The 25375-nt window shown below is 36.3% G+C and overlaps 1 protein-coding gene across 2 annotated transcripts in view; it reads left to right on the forward strand.

The window, feature by feature from the left end:
* The first annotated feature begins 6588 nt into the window (after positions 1 to 6588).
* Positions 6589 to 25375, forward strand: part of LOC145690536 (carbohydrate sulfotransferase 6-like) — a 134761-nt gene continuing 115974 nt past the window's right edge. Inside the window, exon 1 of one of the 2 annotated variants that reach the window (XM_081765505.1) lies at positions 6589 to 6747. In XM_081765505.1, coding sequence (XP_081621631.1) covers positions 6693 to 6747 — 55 coding nt within the window. In that variant the 5' untranslated portion in view covers positions 6589 to 6692. Of the gene's footprint in view, positions 6748 to 13563; positions 13685 to 25375 lie in introns of those variants that run through there. The other variant, XM_081765506.1, reaches the window with a different exon arrangement.

The raw sequence follows: 25375 nt of genomic DNA on the forward strand, positions 1-25375 counted from the left end.
AAATGAGACATAATTCCTCGCATTTGAGTCATTATTTCTCAAAATGATTTGAGAAAATCGAAATCTCACTTTTAAGAATGTATTACTCGGTGCACAGATAAGAAACGGATGTTCTCAAATACGAGGAATATTTTCTCGAATTTAAGAAACCATTTTTAACAGTGTAAATGTGTTTGACGATTGTTAATGTAAACACACCTTTCTTTAACTAAAAATAAGTCAGTTAAAGGGTGAGATTCACAAGGATCGGGGAGGAGCAATTATCGCTCCTGGGTTAGAGATTTATATAGAATTTATCAATATAATAATAATATACAAGTGAAAGATTGCTATTGAAGGTTACGAAGATCCTGCTCACTGTCGTGCCATGGAGGGGGGGCAAGCGGGGCAACGGCCCCGGGCGCCGAAGTAAGAGGCGCAAAATTCGGGAGGGAAAAAGAAAAGAAAGAAAGAAAAAAGAGAGGAATGAAACACATGTGCACATGTGGGCATGTGCACATATATAAAATGAAAGGAAAAAAGTAATAAAAAGTGCTCAAAATCAAGGAAGAGCAGGGTTTACTTTTTAAAATTTTCTCATCTTTCGCGGCTGGTCTGTCGACCTCACTCATATGTACGGGGGTGCCGTCGTATACTCTCGCCCCAAGCACTGATTTTTCACGACACGGCACTAATCTACTGAAGATTTCGTAAACTAAACTGATGTGTATGCAGTGAAGAAGCCAAGACTAATATGCTTGATTTAGAATCAGAAATGTGAGAAAGAATGATAACTTGTTGTTAAGATATTCCTATGTATGTTTGTTTTAGGCCAAAAAATATGTGAGTTAATTTGAATCTTTTTAAAAACTTCTGCATTAGTAACAAACAGTAACTACTGAATATAGGAAATAATAACAAAGATAGCTACTGTAAATAGCAGTTAAAGTTTAGTCTAAAATATTTTTGCCAGTCTATTTAATGTTGTAGATAAAATTAAACGATTGTTTTTTTTATAATTTCACATTGAATATTTATCAGCAATTAGTCTCAATATTAGGTAAGATGTGCATGTGAATGGAATTGTTAAATATGCTGCTTTCTTGCAAAACTACAGAAAACAACCCTCCCCCCGAGGAATTCACATTCCCCCCGGGTGAAAATGTCTGAATTCAACACTGCTATTGTATACACAGACACAGCGTAACACCACCTTCTAACACAAAGATCAACTCGAAACCGAAATATTTGTTTCTCGCGACAACGTGATATATGTCTTGGCGCCTTTTTTTCAATAATCTGTCTGTCATCTAGACAAAAGGGAGCCGACGAATGATCGCAAGTTGATTACGAAACCTTTCTCTGTCAATAACGCCTAGGTAGTGTATGCAGTGTGGAACGATAATAAATCTTTGCAGCCCAAGGGGAGGAGAAAGTTTCTGGGAGGTCAGGCATGTAGCCAACGGGGGGGGGGTACGGACCCCCCCTTCAAGACCAGAAATGAAAAACATTAAGGAAGGAAGAAACAAAATGAAATGAGAAAAAGAAGGATCAGCGTTAAAAATAAACTACAGGAAACTTTTGTTTACTCTTTCTTATGAGGAAAATTGTATTACTTGCAATACATTGCGAGGTGAGCGATATATCCTGGAAGAGTCAGAGAATTTAAAATTTCTAGAAAAGTTGAGGAATTCTCAGAATTTCTGCTACTAGCATGGGCGCCCATCAGGGGGGCAAGGTGGGGCGCTCGCCCCTACAGGAAATTGTATTTCAGAATATCGAAAACCCAACAGAATTTTTACATTAATTACAGCAAAATTTGAACCTATATTTGAAACGTCGCTTATACTTGCCTCCCTTGGAAACTACAACATGGGCGCCCTTGGCTACTAGTCAGGGATATTTCAAGCTTCCGAAATCGTAGTGCCGTTGTGTAACATCGTGGACACTTTTTATCATAATTTTCGTCATCGCCTCCCTGCAATATCAAACATATTATTTCAAAAACAATTTTCTACTGCTCCTTTAACCTGTCATTTAAAACAGACAGTACTTGACGGAATAATAAAAACAAAAATATATGTGGAAAGAAAGTTCTGTTAACATTTGATTCAACAGAAAAAGGAACGCAGATATTTCAAAATGTTTTACAAGACATTATTTATGTACTTTTTATAATAGTGAATACATATTGTTTCAGATACGCTAATAGCACAAGATGTGTAAGAATTGCTACATTTAAGTGTTCTAAATTCATCTCCCACATTTGATGCATTTGTTGCTTCTTTTTCTACTAGAAAAAATAAACGCATCAACTTTATTAGATGGCAACTGTCGCCGATCATTTGAAAGTGAATATAACATTAGAACCACCATAAATTAAAGTAAATAGACACTCGTTAATTTGTTATAAAATTACATGGCAAGCAGATTTTTTCTGATCCCAAACGGTTATAGTCGAATATATGCGGTTAAAGAAGCACTCCGATTAGCCGAATTCAAAGTAGGGATGGCCAGATCCGGATATTTTTGGATCCGGATATCCGGACACTGGATCCGGATCCGAACAAACGGATCTTGGATCCGGATCCGAAGAAACGGATCTTGGATCCTGATCCGAAGAAACGGATCTTGGATCCGGATTCGAAATTTTGGATCTTGGATCCGTATCCTAAATTTCGGATCTTGGATCCGGATCCTAAATTTCGGATCTTGGATCCGGATCCGAAAAAACGGATCTCGGATCCGGATCCGAAAATCCGGATATTGGATCCGGATCCGAAATTTCCGATCTTGGATCCGGATCCGAAAAACCGGATCTTGGATCCGGATCCGAAAAACCCTTTTTTCTTCCCTTCTGGGCCACATATAAAAAAAAAAAAAAACGTTGAAATACGTATCTAATTATTTTAAGTGAGAAGTCCAAATACCAAATTCCATGTTTCTAACCCTTTAAGTTTCCGAGATATAGGCATATTATTATACTAATTGCAATAATTGCAAGTACCACCCGTTCTTTTACTTTCTACATCTACCCTGCTCCTTCTAATTTAAATATCAAAAAGCACTTAAACAAGTATCAAATTATTTTCAATGAGAAATCCAAATTAAATACCAAATTTGAAGTATCTAACGTCAAGAATCAACAATATTTTCCACCCCATTTTCCCCTTTCCTCGTCGAATTTCCCAAAGTCCTTCCTTAGTGGTATCCTACGTCACAAAGCCTATAAACTGTCCAAATTTCAAGTTTGTAGCTTAAGCGATTTCGCCTGTACGGTGATCTGTCACTCACTCACTCAGGACTTTGCCCTTTTTATATAGAGAGATTTAAGATTTTATGGGAAAGCCTTGGATTTTGTCCTAAGGCCGCCAGTGTCTTAGAAATGTAATAGCTTTGCTATAAACTTTACGCAATCAACTGACTGATCTGCGTCTATATGTATTATGTAAAATGCCGCTTATGATATTTATTTTGCTCATAATAAAAAAATTGAAATAATGACGAAAATTCAAAGACATCCATGATTTTAGCGTAATGCTGCAGGAGGTCAGATTATTGAATTACTTATAAGAGCCGTACACTGTATAAGATAGACTACATTAAATTTCAATGTGGCACAAAGAAAATATGCAGCATTACTATGCAGTTTTTCAACGTTATAACTCTGAAAATATTATCATAGGTTTCACAAACAGTCGAGTTTTAATCCTAACTCGATTAATATATAACAAAAGGCAGATCTATACAACTACTGACTTGAGATGAAAGTGGCATACTTGTAGTACGTTTAAAGATATACTAAAGACTAAATGATGGAGTGTGCGCAACAGTGGTCTAACCCCGAAAAATGTGAAAATGAGATTTTCATGTAATCTTTTGTCATTTAAATTGAATTGTCTTCCCACTGAGTTAGAAGAAATTCACCTAGTAAATTTTATACATATGGATATTTTAGTTCTGCGTCTCAATCTAAGGCCTAATATATTCAAATCAGGAGTCCGAATCTGAACTTCGAAATTTCGGGTGTGGATCCAGGAACCGAATATCCGGATCCGGATCCAATATTCGAAACTTCGGATCCGGATTCAAGATCCGAAACTTCGGATCCGGATTCAAGATCCGAAACTTCGAATCCGGATCCAAGATCCGAAACTTCGAATCCGGATCCAAGATCCGAAACTTCGAATCCGGATTGAAGATCCGAAACTTCGGATCCGGATCTTATAGGATCCGGATATCCGAGATCCGGATCTGTCTGGCCATCCCTAATTCAAAGACCTCAATAATTTATCCCTTTACAAGCAACGTTCTCCTCGTTGCCTCTGTGGCCAAGTTGCCGGTGGGCGTAGCCGAGCGGTCTGAGGCGTTAGGCTGATTATTGTGAGGTGAAGCACATTGGGGGTTCGAGTCCCTCTGTAGTAGCAAGGGTGGACCCTGTCCTCGATGTTTCTGTGTTCGTGTCTCTGTTGTGTCTAGTAGTCCTGAAAAGTGGTTGAAGTAGAAAAATAAGTCGGAAGAACACGCTGCTAGTAATCCAAAGGTTGGTAGTTCGCGCCAACCCTAGGGTAGTGCAACATTTTTTTACTTGTTTAAAGTGTTGTTTAGACTCACTTAATGTAAACACATTACGCATATAGGCGATTTAACATATTTTGGGGGAGTAATTTTGCGGTTCATTGACGCTTACGGCATGGAGAACATACCTAGAATATACTAGACACGTTCCCCAGGTACATGTCAGGCATGTCTCTAGGGGCGGACATAGACTGTGACTATCACTTCCCATCCATGTGATTTCTTTCTCCGAAGTATAAGGCACATACTGGACACATTCCCATGTACCTGAGAGAACATGATAGGTATATGCCTGCTATGCACTTGTGCTGTTAGCGTATTTACCTATGATTTAATTTTTTCCACAGCATGCGACGGCTCACTGATAGTGCGTGCAACTGTTGTGCGTGCGATCCTTAGAAATCTTCATGTAATTCCATAACGTCAACATTCATTTTTGAAAAGAAAATGAGTCTTCCCAGAAACCTTGTCACGACGAATGCTCTATAGGCCTATATTGCTATATGTACTGTATATATTTAGTAATAGCGCATAATTGCATTAAAGTAATGACAAAAAATTCTAACGCGTGCTTTGGATATATATATATATATATATATATATATATATATATATATATATATATATATATATATATAGATAGATAGATAGATAGATAGATAGATAGATAGATATAGATATAGATAGATAGATATAGATATATATAGATATATATGAAAATGACTATGTTTGTGACATCATACCTCTAAAACCACCCGACCGGTCTCGATCAAACTTTCATCATAGATGGGGTTTGAGCCTGGAATGGTTTTTTATCTTTTCACTTTGACGGTGACCTTAGGAAATTCTAACAAAATCATATAATATTTATGAAAGTATGAAATAATATCTGTTTCTAGTCTCTCGATTATGTCTTGTAGGTTAAAGGAGACGTAAGTGATCATGATGAAGGAAATGATGGAATGAAGAAAGTGTGAGGAAACGGGAATACCCCGAGAAATCCCACGCACACAATATTTTGTGCACTACTATATTATTATTATTATTATTATCATTATTATTATTATTATTTGTAACATGGAATTGCATTTTAAGAAATTCATTGCGTAAATTTTAAGGAGAGGTTCCATTCAGCAAGATTTTGGCCAAGCGAGATTTTGGGGGACGATGTTTCGGCTGCGAGATTTTGCCCTATCCCATTTCAAATTTTCAGATATTCATATTTTTTTTAAAAATATTGTTTATTAAGATATATAGTTTATATCGTTGTTTTCAACTCTAATATTTAGTGTTGAATGTTTTAATCTTTTCTCAAAGCTTAGTTTTTTTTATTTTTATTTATTTTTTGTACTTACAGATTTTACGTATTTTGATTGAACTGTTGTTTGCATCGCTGTTTTATTAATATTTGGACCGTCATCTTATTCAGTTTCATCCATGGTTGCAATGCTGGTTAAATCGGTGAATAATCTAAATGTTTTACCAATGTAGTAGCCAGTGGCGTATTTACGATTTTGTTTCGGGAGGGGCTTTGCTAACTTTCGGGGGGGCTTTGCCTGGAAATGTGAAAATTCTGCAAGATATTTCATTTACTTTACCATACTAAGTAAGATTTCGGGGGGGGGGGCTTAAGCCCGGAAGCCACCCCCCTAAATACGCCACTGGTAGTAGCCTATCTTAGATAGCTCATTGATTGTATATCTGTATGAAGTATTTTCTAATGACCTGGAGGTCTGTGCGCCTATGTCTACACTACAATGAAAAACATTCAGGCATCGGCTACATAAATCAACAAGAAACTAAATTATTCTTGTTCATTTTATGAAAATAAACACAATAAAACAAAATGGAAATGCTCATATGATGTTATCTAAATGCCTTTGAGACGTGGTTATCAGAGTAAACTACTCTCATATCATTATCAATAGTACCTTATCTCATTCCCATTCATTATTTGAAGAGATAATAAAATGAACTAATTACCTCAAATTTCCTACTTTTATAGCCAAACGTCATACAATATGTGGAACGTTCATGATGTTACAAAAAGTATGTATATTCTGTAAGGATGTAAGTAATTTGTGCATTACATAAAAGCGTCTAAATATATGTTAGTTCTGTGCTAAATTATTGCTATGGCTGGATTTAAGTTCGGATATCACCAGTGGGCCAGTGACTTTTGGACATCAGGTAGGTCTATATTTAATACACTATTGAAGGGTGCAGTCCTAAAGAAGTAGGAAAAGTGAGTTGAGGGCTTCTTGGTGTGACGTTGTCGACAAAAACTTTCATTTTATACTTTGGTTGTTTGCAGGACTGTGTCCTTATTTCTACAGTTTTGTGTATTGAAAATGGGAAATTAAAACATTAAAAAATCGCTCTTTTTTCTTAGAAGTGGAATTTTCGGAAACACTCGAATACCTGTCCACTTATTTTGAGTGAGCTCTTTGTATACTGACTTCCATATCCCCAAAATGAAGAATTTCTTAGACACTATTCTTGTAATGAATTTCAAACCCATCTTTCCCCCTTAGGAGTCTCATATTAAACAGTTACATAATAAAAACCTGGCTCGATTCAGTGAAAAATAAATAAATAAAATAAAACAGATGTCGACTACACATATGACAGTTTTTCGGCATAAAATTTTCAAACTTTTATCCTAAAAGTGGCCTCGAAACAGTGTTCAATCGGACCACAATATGAGAACTCTGAAAACACATATAAATGATATTTTTACGAGCACTCTTTAAACATAGCTGAAATGAAAGTTTATGTCCTGTATATTAAAGGATTAAGATTAGGAAGTAGACTTCTGGGCTTTCGGTATCTATGGTCATGCTAGTCCGTCACGTATGACGGATGACATCCCTGGGCGATCACCCTCTTCGGAGAAAGGGAAGGACGAAAGGATTGGAAAAAGGAAAAGTCGTCTGTTAGGGCCTGTGACGTGTTTGTTAGGTATCATCCCGGCATTTGTTTGGTATAAATGAGGAAAACTCAGAAAAATCTCACTCAGGATGGTTGATCAGAAAAATCTTTCACATTTTTTCTACCGAGTGTCCCCACCGGGAATCGAACCCGGAACTGCTCGCATCAAAGACAAGAGTCCTGTAGGCAAAAAGAGATGGTAGACGGATCATTAATAAAAGTGAATGATTACTAAAGAATTGGTGGAATAAGAATTTGGGGCAAAACAAAAGAATCCTAATACAGCCCACTGATACGATGTTATCCATCAGGAACTCATTTGGCATGGAATCGAACCAAGATTTCCTAACAGCAGAAGGGAACACCATGACACTGAGTCACCGAATATCACAAACCAGAGAATATTACAGTGAATTAAACAAAATAATGATCAAAGAATCAGGCCACGAAGAGAGAGTAACATGTAAAATTACAAAAATACATCCCGTTTACCAGTTCTCAGTGTAGTTAAGCGATGAGTGAGCGGTAGATTAGCCAACTGGTTGTTTATATTTGTGTTTGGCCATTCGACAAAAACATTATTGGAGAACGGTAGAAAACTTCATACGCATGTCATATAATCAAATGCTAACATCAAGTCAAGAAAGATAAAATAATACAGTAATTAAAATCGTAATAATAAGGTAAAGTCGTTTCTGCCCGCACACCCATTGAACATATCAGAAATATACGTATATTTTGAACACTCTTAGGGCATTTTAGGATGCATTCTAGGAATTCACTCATAGAACATTTTAAAACAGGTTAAATCACTGCCGTATGCAGGACCAAAACTTTATAAAGCATATATTAAGCGTTCATACAAATAGGCCAATCGAATTAGTATCTATTATACGCGTAATTAGTATTTTCTCTTATCATAGGATTGTTATAATTGTATTAAAAATCCCTATTTGGCCTCCTTGTACTAAAGCAACCATCTTAGAAAGTGTTGGAGAAAGCGGTACCTTCATTCAATTTTTGCCTAATATCTCAAAAACGACAAATTTTAGAAAGAAAATAACCCGGATTCATTTGAAAGTGCAGAAAATTGCGTACAAAATAGCTGTAAGTCATTCTCCAAAACTCATCATTCTCCGGAAATGATAGTCCCTTTCCGAAAAATTATAACTAACTGATTCATACTAGCTTTGCTATATTCAATAACTTAAACTAAAACACAAATTGCTGAGCAAAGCAACGTTTATTATAAAATAATAAATTTGAGACAGTTTCGCCAACTACCTGAACATATTGGCTTCATCAGACACTGTAAAAACAAGATAGAGTTGCATCTAAATATAATAGAAACACAGAAAATTGTTCTGAACGTTGATTGGCTGATCAGAACAGATTCAGCCAATCATAACAGAAGTTGACAAAAATGAAGCTAAACACCGAAGATCCATTTCCCTTCCTGGTCCAGTGGAAAACTAAGCTACAAATTAAGACTTTCCAATAACTTGCCCCACTGTTCGTCAATTTTAAGTCCTGTACTCCAATTCCTAATACAGCTTTTCTCTTTTTCAATGAACCTGGCCTCCTTCCACTTTCTTATTAACGTCCTTTGTTCCCGTGCTAACACTTCAATCTCGCACCAATTAATATTATGTCCCTTGTCCCTTACATGTTTAAAAATCGCATTTTTTTTTCTCTTTCCAAACTCACATCATCTTGGTGTTGCTTTAACCGTTCTTTTATTTTCCCCCCCGTTTCACCAACATAACAACTATTACAATCACCGCACCTTACCTTATAAACCACTCCTCTTCTTTCTATCAGCTTCTCTCGGCTTCCCTCTTTATTTTCTTTCTCCTTTTCCTTCATGCGTAACACGTCCAATGTCTCCTACTTCCTTTCCTGTATGTTGAAACGTTCCCTATTTTGTTTAGAGCTCTCTTGATTACCTCAGTATCTTCCCTTATACTTTCTATTCCCCACCATGTCTTCTCTTCTTCCCCTCTATCTTCTTCTTTCTTATATTCCTTCTTCTTCTTACTCTTCTGGTTTTTTCTTCTTATCCTTTCTATCCTTAGCTTTCTTTTATCATATCCGTTGGTCTCCAATTGGTTGTGAAATTTCTCTATGTCTTCCTCTGCCTTTCTTTTGTCACTACTGATCCACATGATCCTCTCCTCCATATTTTCTATTAAATTCTTCTTCGTTGGTCGGTCAATACCACTCCTTTTATGACAGCAGTTCCCTTAAGCAAAGTTCTTCTAGAACCATTCCGTGACCAACTTGTCACTCTGCCTGCTTATTTTCATATCTAGAAACACAATGGCCCCTTCCTCTTCTATTTTCAATTCCAGTTCTATGCCTTTCTCTTGATCTTCTATTTCCTTCACAAATTTAATAAGTTGCCTCCGAGTACCTTTCCATATCCCGAAGCAATCATCGACATACCTGCTGAAAAACATACGCTTGTCCCCTCCTTTCCTTTTGGCTTCCTTTTCCTATCTGTTCATCACTATCTCTGCCAATACCAGACTCATTCTCGATCTTATGCTCATGCCCTCCTTGATCATTCCTAACCTCTCTCCTATAACGCAGAAACTGTTCCTGCATATAGTCTTCAAGGCTTATTTGAGTTTTTCTGCATTCCAACCATGTATTTTCTTTCTTCCCATTTCCTCTGTCACTGCTTTAAATATATATTCCCTCTTCAAACTCGGGAACATTGCTTTCACATCAATGCTAAACAACAGCGTTCTATCTTCCATACGTCCCATGTTGTCCAGTCTCTCCTTCAGCTCCCTAGAATTTTTAACACTATTACTCTCCTGCTCTCTCCTTAAAACTTCAGCTATCTTCTTGACCTTCTCCTCCAGCGGTTCACACGGATTCCCTCTGTAGTCAAGCACCGGCCTCAGCTTAATCCCTTCCTTATGAATCTTGGGAAATCCTTTCATGACTGGTTGGCGCTGATGATTCAAGAATTATTAAGCTACAAAGATAGTCACTTTCATTTTGATATGTAATAGGTAATCTGTCACACTAGAAAACATGTTTTTGTTTACATACAGGATTTTGTACATAAAGTTTATATAAGTGTCTATATTAGATAATTAAATAATAGTAATTATATCTTTTATAGTTCATGAGTATTAGTGTAATTTGCCTACTGCTCTTTCTCTTAAGAAGTAATTTGGTTAAAATTAACAAAACTTCACCAGATCAAAGAGCATATTAAGAATTCAGTTTCATTCGAGAAACCTATTTGTTGCAACAGAAACACTTCATGATGGTAGGCTTCTACGTAACTGTAAAAAGTTCTGTAATTAATGCACATCCACGAATAAACAACATAACAGAAATGAGTGCAGACTATTAATTTTCAACTAACTGAACCTTCGCTCTCTACACAGCACATCATTCAAATATGAGGATGAATCTCCATGTCATTCCTCATCCCCATCAGGATTCTGCCATCTACAGTCGGACAATTTGTTCATACCAACCAGATGCCGCGGTCGTATTGCCAGCGCCGGACGCCGTAGTCTTTCAGCGCGATTTTCGACCGTGATGAATAGTTGCCTTGCAGTCGGCAAACAGCTGTAAAGGCGCAGTAAATGTGCCGGCGCTACCGTCGAAAAGAGTCCGGCCTCAGGATGGTCGGTAAAAGGCATTTTATTTTACGATCTTCGAAAGCTTGCCGCCTCGGCAAAAGGTCGGCAACTTTGAACAAATAGATCGTCGTTCCGCCGCGGACGGGTGCCGGTTGCCTCCGGCGGCAATCCCTCCTTCCGACCGCGACTTCCTGATGGGGATATCTGTACAGCTCACAGATGACGAGAAGAACCCTAGCAGAAGTAGTGTGACGTAGGTATGGGCTCGCCCAGTTTTCGCACGGGTGTTTCAAATGACACCACGGAATAACACACATATAATTTTTCACGGAGTAGCAGACATCTAAGTATAGACCACACCTCAAAAACAAAAAATGGACTTGACCGTATCGTTGACCTTTCCCCGCTTCCCCTGTTTTAGGGTTATTCTCGTCATCTGTAAGCTGTACATGTCTCTTTACAGATACAAGTGAAGGACGTCTTCATAAAAATCGGCAAGGATTATCATAAACGGGATTTTTTTCTTTCGATTATTATTATTTTTTTTTTTCAATATCTCGCACCGTTCCCCAGGTTTCAGCCCATTTCTGGTTTCAATTTCTAATTCACATGTGACCAGCGTTTTCTTTCTTTTTGCATGCAGTATGTAAGAAGTAAATAAATTACACGCAGAATTAATTGTGTCAGTGATATACGGTGTTCATTGGACAAAACTTTCCAAACAATGAAGATTCATCTTAGACTGGAGAAATGGTTATCCTTCGTTTTTCATTATCATTTCGCCGTGAAATAAACACCTAAAAGATATACAACCCCTATATAGAACTATGTGATGTTGGAATATATAACTAGTAGGATATGATGCTTTACTTTGTTCAGTACTTCCAGTGTACCCCGAAAAATGTAATAAAGAACTAATGGCCATGTTTTTTTTTTTAATATTCAATTAGGACTGGACAATTTACACAAAATTTGGAATCGACCAGTGAAAACGGCACGTTTCTAGCACTTGTGGGTTTCTAGATCTCATTGTCGAAAGGATTGGAGACAAACATATAAACTTTCTGTGGGGACAAACATATAAACCTAGTATTTTAATATATAGATAATAATTGGAATAGTTTTATTTGTGAGTGCTTTTTTTAATATTCGCAATATTGAAATTTCTGAACTTATATTTTTGACGCGTTTGAAAAAAAAAGATTCCATTACTAGTAAAATTAACCTAATACAAACATTTTTATTTTTTTTTTTTTAATTTTTCCAATTTTTCCGGAAGGAAGTCGAAAGAAAAATGTTTTTTACCAATAGGTTCAAAATTTCCGGAAATCTTACAACACTAGTTCAGACACACTTGTATTTTGCCCAGGATTAAAGTCTGATGTTAGTTCCGACACAGTTCGCTGCCTGTCCTATTTTACCAGTCTGCCCAGCCTACGACTTCCGACATCTGTAATGAAGTGGGGGCGCTCAACCCCTCAACGTTTGGACGTTTTTTCCCCCTTGGTTTTGGCACTTGTCAAAGACACTCACTACAGCACTCCTCGAACACCCAATAAGTCCTGCACTTTCCGAAATTTGTCTTTACGTTAATTTTGTTGTCTTTCATTACAAGTTGAGTAGATAGAAGGTTCAAGAACTAGAGTAGGGAAGTTTCTGAACCAAGGAACATGTTTAATATTTTCTGTGCAGAAGTTGTAGGTTGACTTTACTGGAACAGCTAATCATTAGGAACCAACCTAACATAAAAGAGCCCTAGGTGAGTCTCGGGCACCAATTACATAGTGGCTTGGATTTCACTTTAAGTAGTAAGTTATGATTCTTATAGCTCCAGTGATATTAAAAAAAGTTAAAGCCGAATTAATCAATCGCTTTCGGTAAGGATATCCGGCTTCGGTTCCTGGCGGAAGTACATATTTCTGTATCCCGCAGTACTGTAGGTTTTTCTCTATAGCCTTGGTGTTGAAGAGAAGCATTGAATTAAAGAACGAAAGGAAGGGACAGAAATTATAGAAGAATGCCACGAAGTTTCCAAATATCATCAATTGATACAATATTTTGAACTAACAAAGTCGTACTTAATTTGCAGAGAGAATGTGCCTGTCTTTAAGGTAGACATACTCGAATCTAGTATCATCATTGAAAGTTGCTCCCACAAAATTGTAGAAATCATACTTCGATCACACAGTTAATACACTGAACGAAAAGATGGAAATTTAGTATTATCTTCTCACAAGTTTTCATCCACTTTATTGTCTGAATTTATATTTTTAAAAAGTCTCGCAACATCCTTTATGTTATTAATATCATGCAACACCCACGAGCTGAAGACATTATGTAAAGAACATTGCCGTAGCTGGAATAGCAAGCACTAGGAAGCGTTATATAGTATTTTATCAACCCGGATGGCAAAACACACATATCTCATTCTTCCGGTTAGTTTATTTGTTCAGTTCATAAGTAACTACAATCTTCGGTGATAAGTGTACCCTGTGTCTATTTCAAAGATGGTTAGCAGATATACTAAATTAACAGCCCTCAAAGTAAAAGTATGACAGTCATTCTGAAAGAGAAGGCAATCTTGAAAGGTAAGATACAGTTGCTTTTATTTTATCGTTACTATTTATTAGTATTATCTATTTACAGAGAAAAACTTTTGTTGTAATTATTCTCATGTAGCATTGAGAATTCATTCCAATCAATTTCTGCCCAGCAATGAATGTGTTCTGTACAATCGAACTTTCTATTGTATTTTGAGTTTCGAGACCAAGCTGAAGGATGGATTGCATCACACTAACAATGTAAGGGTTATCTACAACAGTGATTCGCAATTTTCTTTTCTTTTCTTTCTTTCTTTCTTTTTTCTTTTTTTGATTGGCCACACACACCGTCCACAATATCACGACACGGATGAGATATTATATGTACAACATGTAACAAAATTTGGAACACTTTCAGGGGTGTAGCCAAGAGGGGCCCATCGGGGCCAGCCCCCCCCCCTCCAATGGTTTCCTGCCCCCCAAATGACTAGCTTTTAAAACATCATAGTAAAATTATCTCGCTTCATTCATTTAAAAGTAACAAAGTTTTTTGACAATTAATAATTTATGGTAAAATAGTATGGAGAAATATTGTTTTTTCCATACCGATCGAAAAATAGTATAGCATCTCTTCCTTATACCGATCGAGAAATAGAATACTTTTTTGTGACAGCAGATTACACAATTTACTGCGATTTATATTGCATAGTTTGAAGACAAACGTTTTAACAAGGTACTATAAATACAGGCATAAAACAAAGGTATTAAACTGATTTGTAAGTACAGTATATTTTTATATGCTTTAACAATGTTTTAAAAGACATAGAGGATGGAAAATTTGGTAAGAAACAATGCTTTTATTCAATTTGGATTTCATTCGCTCTCTCTTTTATTTCTACTCAGTGCAATAAAATAATTATATATTTTTTTAGTCACGAATAATAAATATTTTTGTCAGGAAACCTTAAAGAAATTAAGTGAAATTTCAAAGAAAATCAATCTTGTGCAGATAGGTTCTGTACACAAGGTCTTAAATTTAAATATAAAGGTAACCAAGAAAAGTTTTGTTGCTTTTTCACCCACCACCTTCGAACATTGATATGTCACCTAACCTGGAAGATCAAAAATAGTCCCCATAAGCATCGACGACCTTCTGAAAACGTCCTGGAAGGCCATGGAATCCATCGCGGTAGAACTTGGTGGGCCGTGAAACGAAGAAAGTATGAGGTGCATTTTGGACTTTTACTAGGGATTTGAACTGGCGTCCTCCAAGGTGATTGTTCAAAGAATGGAACAGGTGATAATCGGACAAGAATGGAACAGGTGATGTCCGCGTCGTCACGACACCCTCACCAAAGGCCTGACATATCTTCTGTCCCGCTACAGCGGCGTTTGACCTCAATTTGAACTCGTTCAGCATGCATGCTCTTATGACGCTCTGTGGATGTCCCATGTCTTGGATGTCTTTACGCAAGTTTACGGTGTGTCTGAATTGCCACAATCAGGTAGTACGTTGGATATACCCACACCAACAACTGACGTTCGCCTTATCTCCACTAGCAGTCAACTCACGGTGTGAGGTCCAATTGAACACAGACTTCCACGAAAAGGGACAGAACTTTCTTGGTTACCCTTATAGTTATGCACAAAAGTATAGCGTTTGGTCCAGGGCAGTAGTTCTTGATTAAGCATAATAAAAACTATCTTGAATATAATTTATGGATAATAATAATAATAATAATAATAATAATAATAATAATAATAATAATAATAATAATAATAATAATAATAATAATAATAATAATAAGAAGAAGAAGAAGAAGAAGAAGAAGAAGAAAAAGAAGAAGCTAGAATATAGTTTTTTTTTTAGTTTTCCAGAAGAAAACCAAAATTTTTCTTTCTTTCAGGCCTCAAAAACACTAGCTGCAACACTTTTTTTTTTTTTTTGGCTTTGTACATTGTAGCTGGCCCCCCTAAAAACGACGGCCCCCCTACACAAATCTGCTGGCTACACCCGTGAACACTTTATAAAAATTATTGTACCCACACGAGTAGCATTACAATTTAACGAAATACATCATTTTAAAGAGTAAACTTGTAAGTATTTTTTTAAACAGCTCACTTTACAAAAATTTTTATGATGTAGCCATGTGTAATCCGGTAAATCTCGACACCATAAACGAATCCTAACCACACACGGCTCAACATGTCTTCCGAAACTGTGGATGTAAGTTGTTCAATTTCCTTTTGAGTTACACATCACGTGGAAGAGGAGGGACACATTCAAGGTCCTTTTCATAAACCCATAAAGAAACCACAAGAGGTGATATAAGGGGATCTAGGAGGCCATTTTAGTAAATATTGGTCGGTTGACCCACTACGACCAATCCAATCATTGGGTTGGAATTTTAATAATGACAACGCTGTTTTTGAGATGCTATGCAACGGAATGAATAAATATTCCTCGTACCACATGTTAGTTACTTAAGTGCCTTACCTCACGCAAATTGACTCTCCGACGTTACGCGCAAGTGGTGTAAGACAAGGTTATTGTTGTCACGATGATTTTGAAACAAGAACAACGGAGTCGCTTAAAAATGGAATGTGTCAGAGGCCATACAGCATGAGAGTGTCATTAAGGTCTTCAAGAGGCATGCGGAAAATCTGCATCGCCTTACAGGTCAGTGCCAAGATGGGTACGAGCCTTCAAATAGGGATGTCAAAATGTGGAACGCATTCAATGGCCTGTTCGTCATCGTGTCAGTGAAAAAGACATACTGTTACCCCGTTACTGGATACTGATCGACGCCATACTATTCGTGAGCTGGCCCAAGAAATATGATTTGTGGATACGATTGTTCTGCACATTCTGAAGTAACACTTGGGCATGAGATTAATTGCATCGCGATGAGTTCCGCATGAGTTGACGGAAATGCAGAAATGGCTACGACACGACACTGCTCTAACCCATTTGGCATACTACGAGCTGGCAGAAGAGGCTTTCTTCTGGATGAAACAAGGGCCAAATCATACGAGCCACAATTGAAACGCCAATCAAACGAATGACGCTGGACAAAGGCAACCCCTTAAAGTAATGAAAAATGTGTTTTTGCGTTTTCTCATATTCGCAGTTGTTTCGCAGATACACGGGGAGGCAACAGACTTTATGGACACGAAATGTAAACCCCCGCCATTTTGAGTGGGTTCAACATAGCGACTTGAAATTTTCGGCAAAATATTTCTCTTGTCAAGACCTTCCACCGATATATTACTCGATCTCCTTTGCTATTTGAAATTTTCAAGTTGTTCCCAAGTACCCATATATGGAGGTGTCTGCTGGGATGGACCTTTTATAGCTCAAAATTCAAGATACTCACGTGTTTTGCGTTTTGTCATATTCGCAGTCGTTTCGAAAATACAGGAGTGGCAACGGACTTTATGGACATCCTGTATATATATACGGAAATTATCATTTAATATATTTTTTCTAACTGAAGGGGACAAGGGGGAAAGAGAAATTTATTGTCTTGTTCTCAGTTGACTTTAAAATCAAGTAGTGAAAATAATTGTAAAGTCTCAAAAAATATGTGCTATATATTCCATGAAAATCTAACATTTCTACAAAAGATACCGTGGATCACATTTTCAAATCTGGGCTGATTGTTGGTGAACTAACCATACCGCATTAAGGGGCCAAATTCATCAATTATTTTTGACTGATTTTCATCCCAAGTACTAGGATTGCGGAAAAGATTCGAAGAAAATTTTGTACTATGGAACTAAAGGAATCAGAAGGAGAGAGGAAAATTTCATCACCTTAATCTTTACTGATTTTAACAGGGCCGGATTCAGGATTCTCTGACGGGAAGTGCACCAATAACCAGGCCGTTAGCCAGCCCAAAAATGTAGGGTACCAGTAAAAGTTTACGGGGCCCGGATCCCCTAGACCCCCTTGGATGCGCGCCTGTCAATAACTACCACTACATCTGAATTTTTAAAAAGCCTTTGGACATCTGTGGTGTGACTGAGGAATATTGTTTTGCTGGGTGAATCCTTTGCCTTCAACCTTCAGAGAATCGACTATTAGCAAAACTATTTCTTTTGCTAAACTCCACTTTTTTTAAGCCCTAAACGGAAACATGACAGCAGAAAATTTTGATAAGTGTTGCTATTTTTACTTATATAGGTGCTATAAGTTGCTATAAGTGTTATAGTTGCTATAAGTGTTACCTTTTCATTTTAGATAGTGTATATTTACAACGAAGAGGGGTTCACATGCTCCGGTGCACCACCCCTAAATCCGGTCACAACCTGAGATAGTTTTTAGATTTTCTCCCTTATTCTTGTTAAATTGCAACCCCAAACAACAAGGTCATTTCTGTAAATTAAAGAAAGGCACAGACCAAGAAGTCTCATTTAAGTTGGATAAGTTTTACAACAGCTATCTTGGAACAAATGGACAGACACATAAATGTCAATCATGTTGAATGGTAGGAGTTTCACCACTCTCGCTTCAATTACGTAGTTATATAGGAGGTTTATTTGATAGAATTGTTTCTTGTATGTTTCATTAAATATATATACGTATTTTTGCCTCAAGTATTAATTTAATTTAATGTAAAGTTAAAACAGCAACAGATGGATTTATTTCAAAGCTCAATAGGTTCACTGATCCAGCTCATATTCTATTTAAGAAAACTATTAAGGTCAACTTAATATTGTATTGTGTGTATATTCCTGATGAATGTGTAAATAAATCTGTCCAAATGAATTGATGATAAGCAATTCTGCATCCTGATTTTGTACGTGAAGACAAGTTTAATATTAAATTTATAGACTTGACGTAGTCAAAACATGTACTTGAAGATATCGTATCAGAAGGATCTATTCACCTTCGGTGAAGACAAAATAATACTCAAAATGCCTTCCGACTAATTTTAGTATTTCGCTATCTCTACGTAATTAAAATATTATTAGCATTTGAGGAGAGAAAAAATATCCAAAGACGAGACATACATCACCCGATAGATATCATAGAGCTGAATGGCGTATTGAAAAAAAAAAAAAAAAAAAACGTTTTTTTTTTTATTTGAAAATTAATGCTGTAGAACACTGGTCGCCAAATTTATGAAGTTTCTGAGCTATCGTACCGTTTCTAAATCCTATGTGAGCTACCAACCAAAAGAACTATCATTTTTAAAAAATCTTATATTTGTTTATTGCCTATAAACTTACATTTCTAGTAAATATGAAATCCAAGTTAGCAAATGTCTAATATAAACACGAATATCATAATGTGCACAACCCGACGCGTATACAATCAACTGTGAGATGAGGCTGACAATAGTAGTTACGCGGGAGAAACAAGCAGTTGTTGTCGTCAGCGCCCCCTGTCGTTAGCGTCCGCTCAGTGAGAAATCAATGTTAGCCAATCGGAGTGTTAAAACGATATACCGAAAATGTCTCCGCAAGCCACTAGTGACTCGCGATAGGCGGTTTGGCCAGAGCCGGCCTTAGGTGGTGCAGGGGCCGATTGGGAACAATTTGCGGGGCTCCAGATTTACAACTTGCACCAAGGTCCATACCTATAGCGCTCTTCCCGCTGGTCTAGTGGTTTGCGTGTGCGCCTGTGATACACACGTCATAATAACTATAAATACCGTACTTTTTTTTTTTTTTTTGTCAATTTGGTCTTACACGAATTAACTTTCGCCATTTAAGGTTAAAATAATGCACTGTGTGTTAATATTACTGAATAAAACAAAACACCTGCGTATAATATTATATGAAAAGTCACCCGTTACCGTACTAAAGGCATACTTGAAAACGAATGAATGAGAAAATGAATTCATCTTCATTGGTTGTCACACAACCTTTTACCTGATGCTTTATTGCTATTTCCTACTGATTTTTATGCTATTCTTTCAAAAGTCAGTGACTTCATATTTGAGATATAATATTGATCACTAAAACTTATCTCAATTATATTTCAATGATATAATAATCGTAAATCCCAATCAACTGTGTTAACTGCAGGAAAACGCACATGAGTCACGCCCTCTTTTATTCTGTCAAACAAACAAACGTAAATCTGTCGACCTGACGGGTGCACTTCAGTGTTCTTCCGCCCTCTTTCGATTATTTTTGTTGGTTAGTAAGATTAGTAAAGAAGCAAGAAATGAAATACGAAATATATCAAATATTAATTTAAAACTATCGATAACAAAACAAATAACAGCAAAGGGTTAAATTTGTTTATATATTTATTTGCTTATCAACGAACTTAAAAAGTTTGTTATTGAATTCTCTATATCTGTGTGTCTGTCTGTTATTTGCGATTATTTTTTTTTTTTTTTTCAATTTTGAGTCCTCCATTCCATAGAATATTAAAAACTGTCTGAGAAAAAGATGGAATTTTTCGTGTCACATTTACCGTTCCCGAGATATTGGCCAAAAAAGGCCGATTTCCGGAGATTTAAGGAGCCATATCTCGGGAACCGTAAGTCATAGAGAGATGATATTTTGCGAATTTTTGCCATTAACAGAAAAAGGTGTGGATAAAAAGATTTACTTTTACATGTAGGAACAATCACAGTTATCCTTCCAGCTCCATCACTCCATTCTCTTTAATTTCGTTCTGGCAATGCTCTTGGAGCATTCTCAACTGGTTACATATAGTTTTAGTAATAAACTTTGTAACACTGATAACACTTATCTACAAATTTCAACTTTCAAAAATGTGCAGAGATAAAACAATGCAATTGTTACTAAATCAAACGTCCTGAAAACGAAAATGCAGTCCGTTTTTTCATATCACCTTCAGATTTTCTGCTATGATAATTATGATAAACTGCTGATAAGAGCAAATGTAATTTGAGATCTAAAATAAAAGGTGTTTATGAAGATAAATTCTGAGTTTTAATGAAAGAAATACATGTATGTGATACTAAACATTGCAAACATATCATTTACAAACTTATGTGTATATCGTTATTACGTATTCATATACAGGGTGCTCCGGAAAAAGCCAAGAAAAGAACCTCAATGCAAGAAAAGATCTGCAACTTTGATCGAAGATTCTTAATTGCGGACCCTCTCATTATGGAAAGACCCCATTTAACTTTATAACGTTTTTCCATCTGCAAAACGTTCTGGTGAAAACGCTCACCCAGTTCATTGCTTACACCAACTAATTTTTTTAGAGAAATAACTCAAAATTCAGACAGTGAATGAATTTTAAAATACATATTTCACTCTTGTGCCTCGTAGAGGCCGCGATGGCTCAGTGGTAGAGCTTTCACCTCTGGTGCTTGGGATCCCAGGTTCTATCCCAGCCCCCGCCAAGTGAACTTTGTGGTGAACAAACATCGCGTGAGTGGGTTCCCTCGGGGTTCTCCCGTTTCCTCCTACTTTCTTCATTCCACCATTTCATTCATCACACATCATCACCGTCTCCTTTAGCCTAACCGGGGGACGTAAAACTCAAAAGATTTTCTTGTGCCTCGTAATTTTTCAAGAAGGTTCTGTACCAGTATTTCATAGATCTCTTCTCTTACAAGTAAACCTATCGATGTCGAAATCTAGTTTCTTGATCAAACTTGGCAGAGAAGTATGGAATATCAAGAAACGAGCGTAAGCAAAATTTAAAGTGCTTCCGTCCACAAAGATGGCCGCAGTGGCCAAAAACTTAATTGATCAGAATAAACCATAACAATGTGTTTCAAGTTTAAAATTTTCATTTTATTTGTAAAACGGGTAAAGGGGCGAAAACAAAAACACATTAACGAACATCGAAGGAAGTAGACATCTATTTGAGGATACGCTTATCATGGCCGCCATCTTGAAGTCGGCCTCTTGTATCTCACTCGACTTTTTTAAATAGGAAAGAGGTCATGTAATATATCAAATTGGACTAGAATTGTACGAGAAATACAGTGGTGAAGTCTATGTTTTCATATGCACATTGGTACGGATTCATTGGTTCAAAGATTTCTAACAGATGTCTTTTTGAAAAGACTTCAAGTTAGAAAAAAAACTAAGGTACGCTAGTAAAACCATCGTAGGTAGCTACTTTCGAAAGATATAATAAGCTTGAAATCGTTATCGACTGCAGATAAAACGAAATGATGATACTACTATCACAAACCTTAAGAAACTGATGAAGATGGATGACATATTTTCCATTGGGTTATTCGAGTTAAAAGACAAACCTTAATAAGCAGCACCTATTCAATACGCACTAGTATTCATTCGGTTTTCCCGACTTGATTTAAAAATATACATCCACAGGATTTTTCGCAGGAGAGGGCAAAGTTTGTTCTCTGGTTTTGTATTCTGAATATATCTATAATAAGAGAAAGGATATGCAAAGAAGTCTCACTGAGGCTGATTTATTTGACACCATCTCGGTATTCACGGTAGTATCACATGACATAATCAGTAAGAACGATAGGAACTTTTACTTAGTGGGGTGTTCAAAATAAAAGAGGGCGTGAAAACAGAATAATGATATATATTTTTACGGGGTCGGGTCAGATGCTTAAGTATGTTTTGCTCAACCATTAAAATCTGGGACATTTCCTCAAGTATCTAATCTTGCTATTGATCATGGGGTATATCGCATTGGAAGGGGCCACATTTTATCATCTCTTTCAATCTTCAATAAGAAAGCAAAAGTCTTCCTTGTGCTCATCCAACCGAGGAATATCGTTGGAAGCAATCAGATAAGAAATTGTGCAGATGTCCAATCAGCCGTGGACCCAACACTTCTCGTTATCTTTCGATCAGCGTTTTTCTTCTAAGATTACTATAAACATTCTCCAAGGAAGTGATTCTTTGTCACGCACTAAAAATAACAGGAAATCACTAAGTAGTTCATTTTTAAAATACTGCTTCCATTTCACAGGTAGTGAGGTATATAAAGGCACAATTATATATGAATCTCCAAACGTCACTGCTATTCGAGTTAAAGTTGTCTAGTATATGTTTCAAATAAATATTCTTGCTTTGAATTTCTTATTGCTGATCATTGGGAATAGTTTATAAAAGTGTAGAAATGTATAATCGTTAGGGCTTTACGTTGATTGACATAGAACAAAAACGATAATGCATGGCTAGAATGTGTATTTTTAGAATTGAATCAAATTCTCAATAAATTATATCATCTCTACTCTTAACATTCTGCTAAAACCGAACATTGCTGAAATTTACTAGTACCCTTGGTTTCATTATTGATTTCCATTAAGCAAAAAGGGCGAGAGATACCGAGAAGTGTTTTTCTGGAATCGATTAAACGTCCCAACAATACATGCTATCTACTCCGTTAACCTTCTATTGAAACCGTGAGTGTTAAAATAACAATTTCTAATTTTAACATTGATAGCCGTACCATAAAAACGGTAATAGATAGGGACGAACGGTTTTTGGAAATCGGTTCAGTGTTTCAAGGAATCATATCATTTGTGCTCGTAGCACTCTACAAAACCGGAAGTGTTTAATTTTTCTTACTTCTTCCGGTTTAAAATTTGATCACCGTAGATCACAAACTGTAAAATATAGCGAGTAATGACTTTCTAATACAGGGCCGTCATTTGGGAGGGCAGGGAAGCAATTGTTCCTACTTAAGTTTAAGAAATACATTTTTTTTAATGTAGCCTATACTAATATATAACAAAAAAAATGTCAAGCTCTTGTCGGAGCACAATCTTGCCTCTCTGAAAGAATCTGAAATGCCGCTACTGTTCTCATATGGATTCAATGTCCCAAGAAAGGAACGTATTTATTTCTCTATCCTCAAAGTTTCACATTAGTTATACTTGTCTATATTACAAGCTGTTGTGGGCCCTGTAATAAGACAAGAGTATTTACTTTCACAATTTAATGCACGTTAATCACATCTCAGGTGCGTTTTAATCTAAATATGTAATATGTATTGCACTTTCTAGAAATCAGTCTTCCTTAGTTTATTGCCAATTAGACTAGTGCATAAATTTTGAGTTCCTGTTTGAAATCGAAGTATTGGCTTTTTTCATGCCAACTTCTGTCTGCTCTTGTATCGTAGCTCCGAAAACTTGGGTCTTCTTTGATACCTCGTATTGCAATTAACATGCTTATGTCCAATCAAGTGCGAGAAGTCTTTGTTTTACGCTTCGCGGAATTTATTCGTACGTGATAGACCACATTCATTCTATGCTAGCAGATATAATGTCATTACCCTTCGGTTCTTCTATTAGTTACTGAGTTTGACAAAAGACCTTCTCACAAAAGCCAAAATAATCTACCAAGTCTGTCTGTAGTTGCTCATTCTTCAGTACGCTCTGCAATATGGTCTACCATTACGTATATCTCAGGTCACTTTCAACTTCGTTCACTGCTAGAAATGCTAAGCACAAATCATTCCACTACGTGTACGCACTGGTTTATCTTCCTTGTATACAGCTCGTGAATCTAATGCTTGAATCTTCCTCCACACAGACTGCGACAAATGGTAGAAACAGCCTTTCACATTTACACTCGATCCGAAACATTTTTTTAAGCATTTATTATCGCCATTTCGAAGCCCATTCAATAGTCAAAGAGTCAAGTATTATATTTAGAGAAACATACTTTTGATACTGTGTATCTCTTATCTCTCTGAATAGTATAAATTTTAGCAATATTAGATATTACTTCTTTTTGCACTGCTGTAAAATATGCATATGCAATAACTTCAGTAGGTCTAGACTTCCATTCGCAGTCTCTATCTTCATCTTCAGTTGTAACTTACAGGCTGTAATTGCTTCTTGTTACTGAAATGATTATGGTCTACGTAGTGTTTGAGTCTTGAATCTACATTTATTTTTCAATGATATATCATTCAAAAATTATATACCTATTATACAGACAAAATAGATTTTACCCTCTTGAATTTCTCCCGTCTCGCAAGAATTCTGCTAGATTTCTGTCTGCTTAGATTCTGTCCCTTGGATTTTGTCTTTTTGCCACCGCATCTCGTTTCTAGGGAGCAATTTAGGGAAGCGGTTATATAGTTTTCGTTTAAAATATAGATATAATTAAAATTTTCGTTACTCACATGGAACTCTACTTAAAGCAGATTAAAATACGATACCAATAAAAGTATAGGCTTCAAAAATAAGAAAATAGCTGAATTATTCCAATGGAAATCTAGAAGAGATTCAGTAAAATACTTTACAATTTATAGTAAAGGTTATTATTGCAGGATTTGGATGTGATTCAGGTACCAGAAGTAGGCTGACAAATACAAAAGGAGATACGCAAATATCCTCTTACAAATCAATCAGTAAAATATATGTTAAAAGCTTTGTTTTTTTTTTTTAATATGACGTACACTCAAAATCAAAAATAATCACAATTATAAACAGTGATTTCTTGAAGGCATTTAGTGAGGGCATGAGAGTTGGAACTAGGTGCACATGCCTTCTGACCTTTTCTTTATTCTTTCTGAACACAGCCCCTAATAGGGGAATCTTTTTCTATGATTTACACTAAATCGATATTTTCCTGAAAAATAAAGCAACTTTATTTTATTAATTCATTTTAATCACGGAAATGTTGGATTTAATCTTGTCGGCTTTCCATAATCTCGCTAGTTTGTACGATAGAAAAATTAAACATTTTAAATGACTGAAGCCATTGGTCACTATCAGGACTGAACAATACTGGTTAAAATAGGTATATGTACTTCAAATCTGACATCTTTTCGGAATTATTAACTGTATT

The sequence above is a fragment of the Thermobia domestica genome, chromosome 7, assembly GCF_964235325.1.
Source record: "Thermobia domestica chromosome 7, izTheDome1.hap1.1, whole genome shotgun sequence".
Taxonomy (NCBI): domain Eukaryota; kingdom Metazoa; phylum Arthropoda; class Insecta; order Zygentoma; family Lepismatidae; genus Thermobia; species Thermobia domestica.